The 19,568-nt window shown below is 35.8% G+C and overlaps 2 protein-coding genes across 7 annotated transcripts; both read left to right on the plus strand.

The window, feature by feature from the left end:
* Nucleotides 1-1,669: 1,669 nt before the first annotated feature.
* Nucleotides 1,670-11,070, plus strand: LOC131986758 (pyruvate dehydrogenase E1 component subunit alpha, mitochondrial-like). The gene is made up of 11 exons (XM_059351863.1): nucleotides 1,670-1,791; nucleotides 3,064-3,132; nucleotides 3,220-3,393; nucleotides 3,555-3,681; nucleotides 3,778-3,869; nucleotides 4,732-4,824; nucleotides 5,296-5,451; nucleotides 6,361-6,432; nucleotides 6,517-6,584; nucleotides 8,149-8,257; nucleotides 9,237-11,070. Exons 1-11 carry the CDS (start codon nucleotides 1,744-1,746, stop codon nucleotides 9,399-9,401), a joined length of 1,173 nt encoding a protein of 390 aa, XP_059207846.1. The 5' UTR covers nucleotides 1,670-1,743; the 3' UTR covers nucleotides 9,402-11,070.
* A 532-nt stretch (nucleotides 11,071-11,602) lies between these two features.
* On the plus strand, nucleotides 11,603-19,332 carry LOC131986781 (pyruvate dehydrogenase E1 component subunit alpha, mitochondrial-like). Of its 6 annotated transcripts, none has more exons than XM_059351892.1 (12): nucleotides 11,603-11,773; nucleotides 12,332-12,515; nucleotides 13,829-13,897; nucleotides 13,988-14,161; nucleotides 15,240-15,366; nucleotides 15,445-15,536; nucleotides 16,458-16,550; nucleotides 16,752-16,907; nucleotides 17,329-17,400; nucleotides 17,507-17,557; nucleotides 18,251-18,360; nucleotides 19,005-19,143. In XM_059351892.1, the coding sequence occupies exons 2-11, from the start codon at nucleotides 12,468-12,470 to the stop codon at nucleotides 18,311-18,313; spliced, it is 945 nt and encodes a 314-aa protein (XP_059207875.1). In that variant the 5' UTR covers nucleotides 11,603-11,773; nucleotides 12,332-12,467; the 3' UTR covers nucleotides 18,314-18,360; nucleotides 19,005-19,143. The 6 variants fall into 6 exon arrangements, with proteins under 6 accessions (XP_059207875.1, XP_059207873.1, XP_059207870.1 ...); XM_059351890.1 differs by having other exon boundaries at nucleotides 11,616-11,773; nucleotides 12,468-12,515; nucleotides 17,507-17,574; nucleotides 18,252-18,360; nucleotides 19,005-19,332; XM_059351887.1 differs by having other exon boundaries at nucleotides 11,618-11,773; nucleotides 12,305-12,515; nucleotides 17,507-17,574; nucleotides 18,252-18,360; nucleotides 19,005-19,332.
* The last annotated feature ends 236 nt before the right edge of the window (nucleotides 19,333-19,568 follow it).

Consider the following 19,568-nt stretch of genomic DNA (forward strand, 5'->3'; position numbering starts at 1 on the left):
AATGATACACAAAGACGTAAATTTAGTAGATGCAATTTAAATGAAATAATAAATAAAATCTTGATTAGTCCCCCTAACTCCTATATTTCACCAGTGAGTAGGAAAAGGTAGCCTATTGGGTAACATATTTTTCCTGAACAAAACCCCCCCGAACCACAGTTTATTGTAGAAAGAAACCGTAAAAACAGGCAGTATCATAGATCAATGTTTTCTACATGTCTCATTTGAAATGTCGCCAAAATAAACCGTGAGAGACACTGTGAAGCCATGATTGATTGTGCTAGAGGAATGGTCACGTGACAAATATTCACTGAAATCAGCCAGAACTGCAGGCTGTTTACACAGAGCACAGAGGAGAGGACAAGAGTGGTTGGAAGTAAAGGTTGCAAATAGTTCAATGTGGTGACACAGTTTTTTCCAACATATGTATATATATGTATGTATATGTATATATAATTTCATTCCAATATATATATATATATATATATATATATATATATATAGGGTGTGTGAGCATATATATATATATATATATATATATATATATATATATATATATATATATATATATATATATATATATATATATGCACACACACCCTTTCTTTCTTTTTTTAAAGATGTATGTCTTTATAACATTTTCAAGAAGTTCCCCATGATTGTGCAGATTCCATAGAGCTGCAGGACTCATATATTGCAGTAAAAGGCCACAGTAAGTAAAGTTTAAAAAGAGCAGAGGATTAAAAGTATAGTTGCTATTTGGCATTTTCTGTTTGTATTTTAGATAAGTCTAGGCAGGTCATGAATTTTGAAAAAAAGCACACATTGAACACTGGCAACTAAGGCCAGATGATACACACAGATCTGTACATATCACGTACACGCCCCGTGTTCTGCTATCACAGCTGTGTGGCCCCATCTATAGCATTTCAGGTCACATTTTTCACCACTTTGAATAAGAGCCACCTTGGGAGTATCTGGCAATGCTAAAAGCCTTTGCAATGGTTGCAGCCGGTTTGGGGCCCTTGAGCAAATAAAAAAGCAATGGGCCCCAAAATCCTCCCCCTTCTTCCAACCCTCTGTGCACTGAGTGAATGTAACATTGTCTTTAAGTGCCATTCAACCAAAGTGCATACTGCAGACTTCACTTAGCAGCTTCGCCCGCAGTCCCAAAAACCTCCTGGATTGTTGAAACACTTCTTACCACAGGTTGACTGTGGGTCAACTGCTTTTAAGAATATGCACCAATTTAAACTGAGGTAAAGCATTACAACTTAATTTGACAAATAGACCTCAAGATTATAAGATAAAGTTAATTATCTATCTATCTATCTATCTATCTATCTATCTATCTATCTATCTATCTATCTATCTATCTATCTATCTATCTATCTATCTATCCATCCATCCATCCATCCATCCATCCATCCATCCATCCATCCATCCATCCATCCATCCATCCATCCATCCATCCATCCATCCATCCATCTATCTATCTATCTATCTATCTATCTATCTATCTATCTATCTATCTATCTATCTATCTATCTATCTATCTATCTATCTATCTATCCCTCCACTTTATTCTGTCATACATGTGTTGTCTCACACCCACCAGAGGAGGCGTGGTGGCAGCAGAGTTTTTTTCTGCCGGTATTGTGGCCGTAGAAGAAGATTGAGCGGAGCCGGAAGGACAGAGGCTGTCAGAAGGACGGAGCCGCGGTGAGCTAGCTGAGTAAAAAGATGCTGACCACTGTCTCTAACGTGTTGAGGGCCTGCGCTCAGAGAAATGTAAGTATATAGACATTTAAACTGTGGACTGTCTTAGCTAAACACTGCGTTACGGTCTAACTCTAAGATCCGATGTTTAAAACTACAAAAACAAGACTGTCATCGCTGTTCTGACCTTGTAAGGCCGAGTGGTAGCTTGTTTGGCTAACACAGCTAAAGTCTGCACACAAATCTAAAGTATTCATGATAGCTTCAGTGTTTAGTGTCCAGTAATTTAACTTTTTAAATGCATATTACTAAGTTTAACTCCATTGTTGTTGTTATAATGAAGGCAGTGGTTGTGTTTTATTAAAAATGATACATGGCAGCTGATTCACATGAGAGAAAAATGATAACTTATTTTTATTTTCATTTCTCTTTTAGTCCATTCTGATGTTGACTTTCCTGCTAAACAGAATGAAATACCACATCTTATTAAGACAAACTATTTGTAGTCAATTTTGATGTATATATTTTACCTAAAACATTTATTTCAGTTTGTTTAAAACATTAATGTAATATCTTCCTAAATTAGCTGGAAGGTCCTTGAATCTTTCCTAAAACATCCTAACAAGCTGTATCAACTGGTTGAATACAGTTGCTCTTAAATAAACTTTAATATGATCCATCACAATGATGACTGCTAGCTGTAGTTGGCTGTTGACCTGCACTGAAAAATATGGATTTGCGTTAAATATTCAATTATATTATATGTAGGGATGAATGACCCATGGTAGGAATGATAATTTTCTCATTATTGTTTTCATTTCTATTGAAAAATATATATTAAAATTAGCATTGTTTTTGTTGCACAAAGCACAGGGTTTTTTATGTCTTGAGTTGAATAGAATAGAATACTTAGCTCAATCCAGAATGGTATTTCGACACATATTTTGAGCCTCCTGCAACATATATGTATTTGCTAGTAGTCCATTTAGTAGTAGTAGTCCACAGAGTATCAAAAACTGTCAAAAAGACTTATTATCTGGTTTAAGCGTCAGTACCGTTTCTTGTGTTTTTAATTTATGTCAAATTCTGGTGTATTTTGTTAATTGGAGAAAAGGCTTTGCAGAATATTGAATAATTTGATTTTGATACTAAATAGAGAAAAAAAAACATACCAACAACAAAACCTGGCCTCGCCTTGAAAAAAGTCTTTGACTAAAAAGTTGCAAAAGAAAACAATTTTTGCAAAGACTTGAGTGTGTGTGTCCTCTTATGATTTGGTATTTATTTATTTAAGTGTTGGCAGATATATCATTTTCATAAAAATATCCTTGTCTCCCACAACAGGGAGCTGCAGCCATTGTGTCAGCACGCACATATGCGGACTTCACAACTGAGGCTACCTTTGAGATAAAGGTAAGTGTCAAACAGTTGTATATTCTGCTAAACTGATTAATGCACGTGGCATTTTTTGCATCATTATGGGTATTTTCATCCCTCTAGAAATGCGACATCCACAAGCTGGAGGATAGCCCGGCCACTCAGGTGGTAATGACTCGTGATGAGGGTCTGCAGTACTACCGCACCATGCAGACTATGAGGCGTATGGAGCTGAAAGCAGATCAGCTGTATAAGCAGAAGATCATCAGAGGGTTCTGCCACTTGTATGACGGCCAGGTGGAGTGTGCTATAATTTTTCCTGAAGTATAGAGTAGAAATACAGTAACTTTAAAAGCTGATGCCCAGTGATTAGTGAGAAACTCAGTATAATTAATATCTTTACAGTCTTGTGGCGCAGACACAACAACAAACAAAGCTGTTTGGTTTTTTCCTTGTAGGAGGCCTGTGCAGTCGGTATCGAAGCAGCCATTAATTTGACAGACCACCTGATCACTGCGTACCGTGCCCACGGCTACACTTTCACCAGAGGAGGGACGGTGAAGGAGATCATGGCTGAGCTCACCGGTGCGTCTCCAGTGCTCCAAACATGATTGGTTTCAAGATACAAAAAGCCTTTTTTCAGCTTTCTTATCCCAAATTTGTTTTGTTTTTTATTTACAGGCAGAAGAGGAGGAATTGCAAAGGGCAAAGGGGGCTCCATGCACATGTACTGTAAAAACTTCTATGGAGGAAATGGAATTGTTGGAGCTCAGGTATGTTACAGAAATCATGCAATCAGCAGATTGGTCAATTTATTATTGATTTTTTGTGCCACTTGTTCTGTAAGGCTGGAGTGACAACACACTGTTTACTTGCTGTGGGTGGAAACAAAACTGTCCTACCAGCATGCTGTCAGCTGTCAGACATAATCTTGATAAGGGCAGTAAGCAGGTTTAACTAGTGCACCTGCTTTGATAGTGTTTTCTGATATTGTGAAAATTTAGTGGAAAAAAGGGAAGATGACATTTATCACAAACATGTTTATCTGTGCCTGGATGCTGCCACAGCTTTGCAAAAAAATGAAAATGTTTGGCAAGAATCTGAAAAGAAAGAAAATTCTTGATATTATCTGCAATACTTTGCTACTGAACTCAAAGCACCATACAGTCCTATAACAACATGTCAGTGAACATAAGATCTTCTCGTCATTTTGTTGAATGGAGTTTTTTACACTAGATACACTATTACTGCAACGATTAAGTAGATCAACAGAAAAATAATTGCCAACAATTTTCTATCCATTGTTAAAGTAAATTTTCTTGCAAAATGGCAGGAAATGCTGTTTTTTAGCCTCTCAAATATGAAGATGTCCTGTTTTCTCTGTTTCGTATCAAATTGAACTGAATATTTTTGGGGGTTTTTGATGACCAAAGAAAAAACATTTAAAGACATAACCCTGGACTGAGAAACTGGGACTGACAATTTCAACTATTTTTTAAATATTTTGTAGACCAGAAAACAATTGATCAAGAAAACAACTGGCTGAATCAGTGATGAAAATATTTCTTTCTTGCAGCCCTCCTTTATTAATTAAGGTTCATACGATGTGACCCCTCAACTCTGAATTCTCCTCAGGTTCCCCTGGGTGCTGGTGTGGCTCTGGCCTGCAAGTATTTCGGCAACAACGAGCTGTGTGTCTCTCTGTATGGTGACGGTGCTGCCAACCAGGTATGTTACAGGAATCCCTGCAGTTTTAGTCTAGTTTTGTTTAATTATTGGATGGGATCAAAAGAAGCTTCATTCAAAAGACGAGGACAGTTTTTCTCCAATATGAAGGTTTAATGCTCCTACCGAACCAACCATCCCTGCTTATCTTGCAAAATTATTGCTAAATGTACATATATATTACATATTATAGCTTCTACTGACCCTATAGACAACCTGTGACCGAGCTCACCTCAGCTGCTCACCGAGTTCACAGCTTAAAATTCAGCACAGTGATGTAAAGTTTGCTGCAAGAGGAGAAATTCAACTCCCCATAAAACTAAAATAAGATGAATCCTTAACTGTGTAAATATTGCCTAAATAGACTTTGTCATATTAACGTGGCTGTATACGTCTAATGTAATGTATCAAGTGGAACAAAATACAGATCATCTTTGTACCGTGTTAAAAGAAGTCTATTTTGTTTTTTCACAGGGTCAGATTTTTGAAACCTACAATATGGCAGCTCTCTGGAAGCTGCCTGCCATCTTCATCTGTGAGAACAACAGGTACGGCATGGGCACGTCAGTGGAGCGAGCTGCAGCCAGCACAGACTACTACAAGAGAGGAGACTTCATTCCTGGTCTCAGGGTACAGTAACTTTTCTTCCCCCACTGATAAAATCCACTAGACAGTAGAATGTTAGTTTTGCACAGCTTTGTTATACAGCCATGGACTGTATAAAAACATTGACGTAACCTCTGGGTCTAAAAAGTGATGAGTGCCTTAAACATGCATTCTCTTGACTGGTTGCAATAGGAAGTTTGACTGTATATGAGTTAATGAGAAAATTAATCTACTTCTAGCTTGATTTATTACCTCATTAAACGTTTTTCTTATTCCTTTTTGGTCTCAGTTTCAATCTTCTTTAATACAGCATGATGTTCATTTTCTAAATTAATAGAATCAGAAATGCTTTATTGATCCCTGGGGGGAAAATTGCTTTTGTTAAAGTTGCTCCTGTGTGAGAAATAGAAATAAGTATGTAAAAACAACAAGAACTATATAAAATTAAAATGCAACAAGTCTTAAGATTAAAGATGTGTAAAAATAGAAATATGGAAAATTATAAAGAAATTGAAGTAAAGTACCCTTAAACTTGTTTATTAATCATCTTTTCCATTAACCTAGCACTGACTGTTTTTGTGATGTTAAACCTGATTAAACAAAGGGTTTGATATGATTAGTTCAGTACTAAAAATTAATCCTGAAATTTTTATTTATTTTCTAACCCTTTTTATTGAGTTATATCACAATCCAGACAATCAAAGTAAACATTGATATGTGGCTTCTAACCTCATTAATCTGATCATTCTGTAATAAATAGTTATAACAGAAAATCATAACACTAAGATCACATGTTATACAGAAGTAAGGACCAATAGCATACATAAAAAGCAAGTATAAATATAATTGAAATGAAATAAACAACACTTAACCAGCTGAACCAGGTGTGCCTTAATGTGATCTATGTTAACTGAGGTGTTGTCTGGTGTCCAGGTGGATGGGATGGACGTTCTGTGTGTTCGGGAAGCAACCAGGTTTGCAGCGGATCACTGCCGGTCTGGGAAGGTGAGTTTAAAAACAATTATTATCAGGCAGGAAATGTGGACAGCAGTTTCCTGGCTAAGTGATTTTTGTCCTGTCTTTCATCAGGGTCCCATTCTCATGGAGCTTCAGACCTACCGCTACCACGGACACAGTATGAGTGACCCTGGTATCAGGTAAAAGATCACACTTCCTCACCCTTTTTCCTAAATTTGTTACAATTGAAATATTTGCTGTAACTGACCTTTAAAACCCTTCCCTTTTTTTTGATTCATAACAATTTTATCTATGTGTTTATAATAAACTGACCTGCAAATGCTATCCTCACTGTGCCGCTGCCCCTCGCTTCTGCCACTGTCCCACAGTAGTCTTCATGTACTCTCCTTCCCGCTGTAGTGGCCTTGCAGCCTAACGATGAACTGAACAGACACTAATGTTGCTATTGGCTTCAGCAGACAAATGGACAGATAAATGTAAAAACACCACAAATCACGGCTAAGTCACCTACATTTTGTTCTAGTGAGAAAAAAATTACAAATATTATGGTATTTCGAATTGAATTTTGAAGCGAAATTTTGAAATGCTGCATTAAAGAAAATGCAAATTAGGGACATTTCCATCAATTGTTCTAGAGGGAATGAGCAAAGCTGCATAAACGTACTTTGGTCAGAAGATGGCAGTGTGATGTGTTGTAGGCTAATCCATCAGTAAACAGTAAACAACAAAATAGAGATTATTAATCGGATTTGTCCACCCACAAGAGAAAATGGAGAGGAGTCTTCAGGAATTGGATTCAATTGGGCAACTTATAATTGTTTATAGTTCAATGTTTGCTACATCAGAACTTATCTGGAAAAATCATTTCCATCTACTGTTTAGTGCAGGGGTAGGCAACCCGCGGCTCTGGAGCCACGTGGCTCTTTAGGCCATCTGCAGTGGTTCCCTGTGGTTGTGACAAACAAATTATATGAATTTAAACATGAATGAATTACTTCCTTACATTTAAATTTTCATTCATCATTGGTGTAGGCCCAAAGCAATTTGTATTCTACAATTTTAAAAATGCGTAGCTTAAATACAGCATTAAAAAAATGTTTCATCATCTAAAATGTGCCTCATAGCTTATGAAAGTCTCGGCCTGGTGCCTTAAACTCTCAATTTTGCCAACTTCATGTCTTGTTTTGTGTTTCCCTTTCAATTTTAAATCACCTGAGGTATTTCTTTGGTGTCCAGTTTCTAATTTGCACTCGGGTCCTCGAAAATCATAATAAATGCTCATGACCTATTATTATTATTGGTAGGCTAATTTAGACTTAGTAGGCCCAAAATAAGGTTTGTGGCTCTATTCTGACATTTTTTCTCTTTTTCTGGCCAACAATGGCTCTTTTGTTAGTAAAGGTTGCCGCCCCCTGTTTTAGTGCATTAAGTTTTTGTTTTTTTAAAATACAATAACCACAAGCGAGTATAAAACCTTTTTATGCACATCTTTAAAAGTTTTGCTAAGTATTGGTGTTTTTTTTCATCAAGCTTTTCTCATGCAAATCTTCAAAATGTGCAGAGAAATTTGTTCATGGAAACATGACTAATAATTGATTGTGGTTAGTGAAAGTAGCAGTTTCTGGTTATCAAGATATTCAAAAAAATTTAAGGTGCAGCATTTTGATTTGGTGTCAGTTCTAAAAAAAATTACTGTATTAGTGCATCCCTACAACATCCCTGCAACAATCTCTCCCCTCTCAGCTACCGCACACGTGAGGAGATCCAGGAGGTCCGTGGGAAGAGTGACCCCATCTCCATGCTGAAGGACCGCATGCTCAGCAACAACATGGCCAGCGTGGAGGAGCTCAAGGTAGTATTTTTTTATCTTAAAAGTTGAATCGTTCTTTGCAATTTTGAAATCTTTTTTTATTTAGATTTTTAAAAAATGTATTACTCATTACTTTTTTTTAATTAAATATTATATATTTCGCTCATTTTCAGGTTCAACTAGATCATGTTCAAGCTTTACTATTTAAAAAAAAAAAAACACTGTCTGCCTGGATATACCTAATACTGTTTAAAACACTGCTTTTATTTATTGTTTTAGCCCCCCACTTGAAAAAGTCCAGTTTTCACTGATTGGCCAGTGTCTCAGAGTCTTTCACATCTTAATTCTGGCATTTGTATTAGCATATCAGTTAGGACTTACCTTGAATTCTTAAAAAGAAAACTTTTGAAAATGTGTATTTCTTCCACTGTGTCCTAAAAATGTAAAACAATTCTTGATGAATTGAAGTAAATTTGGGGCCCAGTTTATAATAGTGAAAACTATATTAAACACACACAACTCATCCAGTATCATTTCTACATGCATTTTTGCTAAATCCTATTCAAAAAGCTTATGCATGAACCATCACATGTCCGAGTAGCGCACAAGCATGAGACAGATTTCTGCTGCACTCCTCTTTCTAGAGATTTAAGAGTTGACACACAAGCTGCAGTTCACTTTTTAAACACAAGAGGGGGCTATTGGTTGACACTCGATTGCAAGCTGAGCTCAGGCAAACATGGAGGACTCATTGCAGGTTTTTGTCCACAGAAAGTGTTTTTAGCTTTTAGTTGAATAGGAAAAAAAATAATATATATATATATATATATATATATATATGTCTGCTATAGGTGCCTCAGTGATCAAGACCTAATTTAATTATTTCTAGACATATATTCATATAGATTAATATTATTTATATGTATTTTATTTATCTACTAAACCGTGCACCTGCATAACTACATTTCTTTGACTAAATCAGACAAATTACTTTAACCTCCTGTCTTACCTGTGTTTGTAGGAGATCGACGTGGCGGTGAGGAAGGAAATCGAAGATGCAGCTCAGTTTGCCACCACAGATCCTGAACCCCCGCTGGAAGATCTGTGCAACCACATCTTTTACAACAATCCGCCCCTGGAGGTGCGCGGCACAAACCCGTGGACCAAGCTGAAGTCTGTCAGCTAAAGTGTTTAGTTTTTTTACATCCCCTCTTTTCATCACATCCTCCACCTAATAATAAATAAGCCCCCTGCCCCTATCTTATACGCACACATCATATAATGTACCATCAACTATTGCCTCGGATCCAGAGTTAAAACCGTCAGCAAGTTATTTAATTTTAATCCTGTCCAGTTTAACAGCAGGGACATATTCACAAAGATGTTCTCAGAGTGAAAAGATTAACAGGAACTCTAAAAATTGCAACCTAAAATGCATTTTTCGTCACAGTTCCCCTAGTCTCATATTTATTGATATTTTTGTCCAACTCAACACATAGAGCATTCATTATTTGTTTAGTAACTAAATTCAGCATCCTTTGACATTATTGGATTATTTAAAGAAAAGACTTTAAGAATATTTAAAGTCTGTGTGTATATAAATTGCAAATCTTGCCCCAAGTATGTGAGTCAGTTTTAAATTTAGCTTGCTTAAAGGTCGATCTCTGGCCCCGTTTGAGGTGTAATAAAGCAAATATCCATTCATCACTGTTCATCTCATAAAGACCTGTAAAGAAAAAAAAAAGACTTTGTACTCTTTATACTGAAGTGTACATGATAAATTATTCAGTTTGAGTTAATTGGTTGTTTGTTTTAACCCTTTAAAAGCAGGAGGGTAAAATGTTGCCACTCAACAAATTCAGTGTCTCCTTCTGTTTTTCTTTCAATATATTGTATGTAAGAGAGGCTGAAGAATACCAAGGGAATGGTTTTAATTTATCTTGCCAAACCAAACGTGCCTGGCAGATGTTGTGTTGTTGTTTAGAGGATGAATGTGTCGCCTCGTGTCCGTGCCACACTCCAAGCCGAGCAGCTGCTTCTGTGCGTCCGAATGGTAGAAGACGTGTTCACCGAGTGTGTTTACATTCATTATTTGTTGCAGGTACTCTGGTGCTCAGGTGCCTTGTTTGAGTTTCATGGCACAAACAAACTGCTCATTTTCATATATTTGAAAAGCTCTTTGTTTTCAGGTTCTGATGAAAAACTTGTGCAAATATTTACACTCAAGCTGAACCGTCTATTGCCTGCAGCAACACTGAATGTAAACATGGTAACTCTTTAGTCAGAGTGCATTCATCTGCTAAGCTTCACCGTTCACATTAGGTCTCCAAATCAAAGAGGTGGGATTAAGTACTGTTGGTTCAGTAGCTTTGTGTGCTACTTGTATTTCTTGATCAGAAACTGTTTTTGTGCTATTTGATCGCAGCAGCAGTGCTACACTATTGGCTCAAATGTACAGGGGACATTTTGAATTTCAGTCTGTTTTTTTTATCAAGTACTTAAACACTAAAATATGTACTGCGTTGACACCTCAGGTAGCAAAATAAAAACTGTATATTAACACTGCGAGCAGAAAGCTGCAATGTTAATTCTCAGTCATTCCTTGAATGAATACATGCTGTAACCCTTTAAAGGGTACCAAAAAGGGAAGGTTATTTTCTCTGTAATGTGGGAAGTACTTGGTGAATTATGAAGACAGATTAAAGTTTAAAATGTTGACTCCTGTCTTAATACAACTGAAATAAGCCTACAGTGGGAGTATTTGTTGAGGTAAACTGTTACATTGAGGTGATGCAGGAAAACGCTCCATTGGTTTTATGTGCACCGCTGTAATAAAAAGACTGTATGATACTGTATTTGTGTGCTCCTCTTTGTCTATATGTTGGGTTAATTGTTCCAAATTTAACTTTACTCAATGCACTTTTATTTTTGCAGCAAAGGTATTTATCGGTTTACTAATGCAGTCGCTTTTCATTTAGCAGGACACACTAGTAAAGGTGGCAAAACCAGAATTGTTTTGAAAGATATACATTTTTTATCCATAGACAATGTGTTGCTTTGAGATGGAAATTATATCATATGGTTATCATATTTTGAGACAAGATATACAGAACACACATATACAAGCATGGCTCCAAACCCCCTCCCCTCCTCTAAAACTAAAGGAAAAGAACAGCAAAGGAGTAGGTGGCTGTCAAATTAAAAATGAAAGAAGAAAGAAAAGTACAATATATAATTTGAGGCAAAATAAACAATCTGGTTCTGGTCGTCCCAAACTTCTTCCATTTAAGGATTATGGAGGCCACGGTGCTCTTAGGAACCTTGAGTGCATCAGAATTTCTTTTGTAACTTGGGCCAGAGTCTGTCTCTGAGCTTTTTTGGGCAGTTTCTTCGACCTCATGATTCTCATTTGCTCTGACATGCACTGTCAGCTGTAAGGTCTTATACAGACAGGTGTGTGTCTTTCCTAACCAAGTCCAATCAGTTTAATTAAACATAGCTGGACTCCAATGAAGGAGTAGAACCATCTCAAGGAGCATCAGAAGAAATGGACAAGACGTGAGTTAAATATATGAGTGTCACAGCAAAGTGTCTGAATACTAATGACCATGTGGTATTTTAGTTTTTCTTTTTTTAATACATTTGCAAAAATTTACATTTTGGGTGGACATTTCAGGAAAAAAAAAGAACTTAAATGATTTTGCTGATGAAACAGTGAAAAATTTAAGGTGGTCTGAATACTTTCCATACATATATATATTTAGTTTATGTTGCAAACAAAGGTTTTCCACCAGGTTTTTTAGACATTTTTTCTTTTTACTGAAATCCAGTTTTTAACCTTCGTAAAATGAAAAGGAAGATCTTAATCCCTCTGAAATATGACGAGGAACAATGCAGAAAAAAGCTCATCAAATCCTTTTTAAGATTTCACACCTCATAAATTACTATAATTACTTTGTTGTTGCCTGTAATTGTTAGTATTAATTAGTATGGTTTACTATATTTTAATTTTAATTTGTTTGTTTGTTTTTCTCTTTCTTGTTTGTAATGTCCCTGTCCCTGTTAAACAAATATATAAATGGTCACCAGTCATGTAAGTATGTCCTGTACCCACAGTTTGCTGTGTAACTGACCACAGGCACCTGGGTCTGTGTATTCATGGTGGGAGAAGTGACCTGACCAGAGAAACCTGCTTTACTTGCTGAAATGACTGTAATGAGATGATCAGTAATCAGTTGCTTTGGTCTTCAAGATGCTCAACATCATCTCCCACGTCCTGCGGTCATCTCCTCAGAGAAAAGTAAGTGGGCCTTCTTATACACTATAAAAACAGAAAATAGACCTGCACTGTTCATGCTGAATCTGTGTTCGACACAGTGGTGGAAGAAGTATTCAGATCCTTTAATTCAGTAAAATTACAAATACCACACTGTAAAAGTCCTGCATTCAAACCTGAACCTATTTAAAAGTACAAAAATTATGAGCATCAAAATGTAGTAAAGTATCAAAAGTAAAAGTGCTTGTTATGCAGATTGTTATATATATTCCAAATTGTTATAAGAACGCTGCATTTATGAAAGCAGCATTTTATTTTGCAAAGGTACGGCTCACCTTACCTACTTAATATTTTTCATTTTCATTTATCCTTTATTTATTTTCTCGAGGACTCATTGAGGGCAACCCCTCATTTACAATGATGTCGAGAGTACAGAGAAAACACAAAACAGCACAGACAAAACACATGCAAAAACATTAAAAACAGTTAAAGTGAAGGGCAGAGTTATTGGTTATCATAGTTTTAAACTGGCCCGTAGTGATAATTGTGTTGAGTTTGAGTGAATGTTGTAAGATGTTCAAATGCAGCAGAAACACTAAAAGCAGTTTTTCCAAATTCAGTATTTTTTTGGGGGGAACATTGATCATTAAGCATTAATCACTAGAGCGAGTTGGATAATTCCTATATGACCAGTTCAATAAAGTACTGAGGTTTGGTGGCATGTCGCCTATCAAGACTTCATAAATTAAGAGGAACCAATGCATGTCTCGTCTCATAGATAAAGGTGCCCATCCCACCTTGTTGTATAGGAGTCAATGATGGGTGGAGTAACTGTCACCAGTGATGAATGGGAGTGCAGAGTGATAAACAGAGTCCAGTGAGGTGAGAGTGGAGGCAGAAGCATGTCTATAGATAACATCAGCATAATCCAGAAGTGATAAAAAGACAGCCTGAATGATCTGTTTCCTACAGAACAGAGGGAAGTATCAGTATCTGATTTTTGTTTTAATTTTCTTGTAAGTATGTCTATATATAATATAATATAATATAATATAATATAATGTGGTTTAAAACCTACTTGAAAAGTAACTAAAGCTGTCTGCTCTGAAGTAGAAGTAAAACGTTACATAAAATGGAAATATTCAAGTAAAGTAAAAGCTGTGGGAATTATACTTGAGTGAATGTACTTTTCCACCATTGTACTAAATATTAAACTGTGTGCTTTGTCCCTGATGGTAGAGAATAACATGTAGGTTCAGGTAAAATCAATTTAAAAATCTGTACAATTATGTGGGCTATAACTCTGAATGTTAAACTTTTAATCTCTCCTGTTGCAGGGATCTGTAGTGGTAATGTCAGCACGTACATATGCTGACTTCACCACTCAGGCTACCTTTGAAATAAAGGTAAAACACTTATTTTTGTCACTTTTGTCAAACAAATATGCACACGACGCACAGCACGTCTTTATTACTAATTTATATCCCCTCCTGTAGAAAGGTGATGTCCACAGGCTGAACGAGGCCCTGGACACTCAGGTGGTTCTGACTCGTCAGGAAGGTTTGCGGTACTACCACGCCATGCAGACGATCAGGTGTTTAGAGCTGAAGGCTGGACAGCTCTTTCGCCAGAAGATCATCAGAGGTGCCTGCCACTTGTACAATGGCCAGGTGGAGTACAGCAGAAAGGCTTCTGACAGATATTAGGCCACGGCAAGAGTAATTTTCAAGATAGAAAGGTCATCTTGGGATCAAACTGAAGCTTGGGAAGTTTGCTATATAAATGTGAGGTGGTGATATATAAAATAATAATGTTAATGAGAATCTGTCAAATGGACAATTGGATGTTGTGGGTGATATTTCAAAATAGAGGCACAGAAAGCCCAAGTATTTTATTTAGCTATTTAGCTTAGCTTAGCTTAGCTTATTTGGCTCCCTTTGTTTCAGAACAGTCTGCCAAAATGAATACATACTTACTAAGATCATGTGAGATAATAGTGGTAAGTTGCAGCACATTGTTGCTGATTCATGTTGAAAGCCATACACCTGCAAAATTGCTTTCCTACTTCAAGACCAATACTGGGTATTGGCAGCCCACTAACACAGTACTAAGTAGTATCAAAATTTACACAGTTATTCGATTCTTTTTATACCCAGATTAAGTAAAAAATCTTACATCCAATCAATGCAAGCATTCTTTAATTTGAGTGCAAAGTGAGAAGTAGGGTAGTTTTCCTATTGATTTACATACAAATAGACTTTTTGCAACCAGAGGAGTCTCCCCCTGCTGGCCATTAAACAGAATGCATGTTTATGGCACTTCTACATTGGCTTTTCACTTTTCAAACCTGGAGATTAAGGCTTGAGATTTGTGTTTCTTTAAACCAATATTCTAGGACAGAGCTACATCTGGTGAGTTAGACTAATGGCTATAAAATAAATGCATATTTGTGTAAATATAGTCTGGATGGGGAGGAACAGTGGCAGGCATAATTTATGCTCCTGAATGCTTTAATTTACATGATGGACACTGATGAAGTAGAAAAGAATACTGGTATATGCATTTCTTTAAGATTACTGGTGTTTTAATGGATACTCAGCCCTTGTTAAATCTGTAATCTTGTACGGATGTTCACAATCCTGAGACGATGAATCCTATTGGACAATAATCTCCTCTTATACAACGTAAATACTATTGTTACTTAGTCCTGATGAGAAAAAGAAAAATCTTTTTGTTTTCTTTTGACAGGAAGCCTGTGCAGTTGGTATTGATGCATCAGTTAACTCAACAGACCCCCTGATCGCTACATATCGTAATCATGGCTACATTTACACCAGGGGCGGGTCCCTGAAGGGAATCCTGGCTGAACTTGCTGGTAAGTTTTAAATACTATCGATCCTCCTGAATATGTTTTTTTTCCTTGTTTTCACTGCTCCCACATCGCTGTTTTCAGGCCGAAGAGGAGGTATTTCAAAGGGCAGAGGAGGCTCCATGCACATGTTCACTAAAACCTTTTATGGAGGAAATGGTATTGTTGCATCACAGGTAATCATTTCAATCAATTACAACATCTGTAGCTCAGTTATCTGTTTTCCTCCACCGAGTCAACAAATAATGTCATCTTTCAGACAGGAATGAAAATAACTTCATGTTAATTTTAATATAGGCCCTACATCTGTTCAGCTTTAACCCTCTGAACCCCATTTTCAAGCAAGGATTGAAACCTGTTGTGTGTTGTGTTTTCTTTAAAAGATCGCCAAAAATACTGCGTTTCCTGTAGAAAAAAATATGTAAAAACAGGCATTGTTGTCAAAATTTTACCTTTCCAACAATCATTTAACGAATCGTAAGGTTACGAAAGTTTCCATTAGAAAAAGTAACCAAAACAAAGCTTAAAATTGTGATATTTTTGTCAAAATCACTTTATTCTACATGCTGAGACGAACGATCACATGTCAAATATTCACTGAAAATCTGTTTACACAGAGCAAAGAGGAGAGGACAGGAGAGGCTGCAAATAGAGGCTGTCAAAATGCAAATAGTTCAATATATATAGCATGTGGAAAAACATTTTTTCTCCCAATATCATGACACTTGTTGGCACTTGGAAAAGTGTTGTATATATAAATTCCATTATATTCCAATTTTTTTTAGATGATCAGAGAAATTAAACTTTTGTGTCTTTTTTTTAAAATGATTTATGTCATTATAACTGTGTTATTCTGCACAAAAGACATTTTAGTTGTGCCCTTTTAGCCATGATTGTGCTGATTCCACAGAGCTGCAGAATTTATACATTACAGTGAAATACAAGGACACAGTGAGTAAAGTGTAAATAAAGTGGGGTTCAGAGGGTTAAGATATTATCTTGCAACTGTTTGTATAAGGTACATTTTAACAGTGTATGTGCTTTACAATTAAATTCAAATTTAATGCAACTTTGACTATTTCTGGATTCCCCCTGAGGTTCCCGTGGGTGCTGGTCTGGCTCTGGCTTTAAAGTATCAGGACAAGAGTGCACTGAGTGTTTGTGTCTATGGTGATGGTGCAGCCAATCAGGTATTTGACATAAAAAATGTTTTTGCAAGTTCATAAATTGAACATATTTGTAGAAAACTAACTCAGAGTAAACAAAGAGTGTTCTTATCCACAAACTGACTTCAATTTTGAGTAATAGGATGTTATCCATGAGGGTCTCAATAGAGAAATGTTATTTTTTAATTAAAAAACAACCAAACATCTGATGTGTCTGTTCCACAGGGTCAGGTGTTTGAAACCTTTAACATGGCGGCTCTTTGGAAGCTGCCCGTCATTTTCGTCTGTGAGAACAACAAGTTTGGTAAATTTACACCGATGGAGCGAACTAGTGCAAATACAGACTTCTACAAGAGAGGAGACGTCATTCCTGGACTCAGGGTAGGTTTCTGAATTATTTATTTTAACTGAGATTTTCCTCATTTTGGAGGAACTCTAATTGTCTGCAAGGTTAAAGATGTTTTGACCACTAGGGGGCAGATGGTAAATCAGATGATTTGACCCACACTTGAAGCAACAATGGAAGGACTTTTTGTTTTTTCTTGATAAGTTAAATATATTCCTTGAGATAACAATGCTAATTTTAACAAGGAAATAAAGTAGTTTTCTTCAGGATAACAAACCTAATTTTGTGTAAAAAACAAAACAAAAACATGCCCATGACCTCAAGACAACAGCATTTACAAAATGATTGCAAGCACAGCCATTCACATCATACATAATCTCTCAAGGGATTATATCTCAATATCTAGAGTTTATTAATTTTAGTGTAAACCTGTGCAAAATGTGTGTTTGTTTGCAGGTGGATGGGATGGACATTCTTTGTGTTCGTGAGGCGACCAGGTTTGCAGCTGACCACTGCCGATCAGGAAAGGTCAGTTAACAACTTTTTTTTGATCATTTATAAAATACTTTCACATATTTTGATTTATTCTGTCGTGTCCTTATTTAATTTCTCTGTTTCTTGTGCTGTTACTCAGGGTCCCATCATACTGGAGCTTCAGACTTACCGTTTTATTGGACATAGAGAGGGGGATAAATCACTGAGGTAAAAAGCCCTTAATTATGGTCTATTTCATATCTTTATTTATGTGTCCATGTGTGTAATTCCTTATTTAAATTGAGTGCTTTGTAATATCGCCTTAGTTTTTATAAGGAAGATGGTGTTTCTATGGGTGGGCAATGGGGGTCAGTGCCCCTAACGCCTTTTTTAAAAACAAGTTATTAAATATATAATAATAATTATCTGAGAAGTTTTTCTCAGAATAAAAATGCTCTGTTTGACAGAACTAATTAGATTATTAGAATATATTAGAATATTTATTTATTTCTTTAAAGCCTCAGATAATTATCTTATTAATTTGTGAAAACAAAAGCTAATTCATGAAAAAAACAATTAACAAGCAAAAAAAAATAAATGAGATAATTATGTAATTATAAATGGGTATATAATATATGGGTCAGAATATCTAGAGAAGCATGCTGGCTTGCGTATTCATCCTATGTATAAGTTTAGCAAGTTTGCAAAGCACAATTAAACAAGAGACACAAACATTTGCTAAATGTATTTCTTAATTGTATTTAGTACTTTGTTTTGTTTATATGTAATATATATGTAATATTTAAGCCTCATATGACTACTCATAATTATTCATTCATGTTTAGCTCTTCATATGAGCTGTCAAAATGCCATTCACATCTCAGCTCAAATATCTCCCACCTCAGCTATCGCACGCAGGAAGAGGTCGACGAAGTCAGCAGAACAAGTGATCCCATCTGCATACTGAGGGAGCGCCTGCTCAGCAACAACATGACCAGCGTGGAGGAGCTCAAGGTAGAAAGTATTTTCAAACTGTTAAACTGGGGAGGATAGAGAAAAAAAAAAAACGAGATATACAGTCATGGATAAAATGATTAAACCACCCTTGTTTTCTTCAATTTCTTGTTCATGTTAATGCCTGGTACAACTAAAGGTACTTTTGTTTGGACATATATAATGATAATAACAAAAATATCTCATAAGAGTTTAATTTAAGAGCTGATATCTAGCCATTTTCATGGTTTTCTTGATAATAACCAAAATCATTATAAAAAAACTGTAACAAATGTACCTTTAATGAAGAAGTAATTGAAGAAAAATGGTGGTCTAATAATTTTTTCCATGACCGTATATATATATATATATATATATATATACAGTCATGGAAAAAATTATTAGACCACCATTTATATATATATATATATATATATATATATATATATATATATATATATATATATAAATGTACCTTTAGTTGTACTAGGCATTAAAATGAAGAAGTAATTGAAGAAAAATGGCTGTCTAATAATTTTTTCCATGACTGTATATATATATAAGTATATATGTGTTTTTCTATGATAAATAAAAAATGAAATGACATGCTACGGTTGTTTCCTCCTGTGCATTGCTTTTGTTTCTTTTGTGTCTGACTGATGTAGGAGATCGATGTGGGAATTATCAAAGACGTTGAAGAAGCTGCAGATTTTGCCGTGACAAACCCTGAACCCCCACTGGAGGATCTGTGTAACCACATCTACTGTAACAATCCTCCCCTGGAGGTGCGAGACAAAAACCCATGGACCAAGCTGAAGTCTGTTAGCTAAAGTTTATTACCACCTTACACACTACTCCTTTGTAGTTTGTAACATTTTAACACAGAGTAGAAATGTATAGATCAGATTTTGTATCTTAAAAAAAACAATGAATAAATAATAAATAATAATGTGTTATTTTTTAAGTTATGGTGCACAATTACCCTGATGTACTGTATATGTGGATGTTTTAGTTGTTGTTTGTTTAATAAAATATTAAAATAAAAAAATGTTTCTGATAAATATTAATCGTTTAAAAGTAGATTATGTACTGATATTGTGTAAGAAATATGTAGCAGGGAGACATGGAGGAAAGGAAGAAAGAATATTTTCAATTATGGCAATTTTATTTGTTTATTTATTTGTTGTTTGTTGCAGAGGCATGTAGGTAAAGAAAGGGCATGTTAAGAG

Source organism: Centropristis striata, chromosome 15 (genome assembly GCF_030273125.1).
Source record: "Centropristis striata isolate RG_2023a ecotype Rhode Island chromosome 15, C.striata_1.0, whole genome shotgun sequence".
Classification (NCBI taxonomy): Eukaryota; Metazoa; Chordata; class Actinopteri; order Perciformes; family Serranidae; genus Centropristis; species Centropristis striata.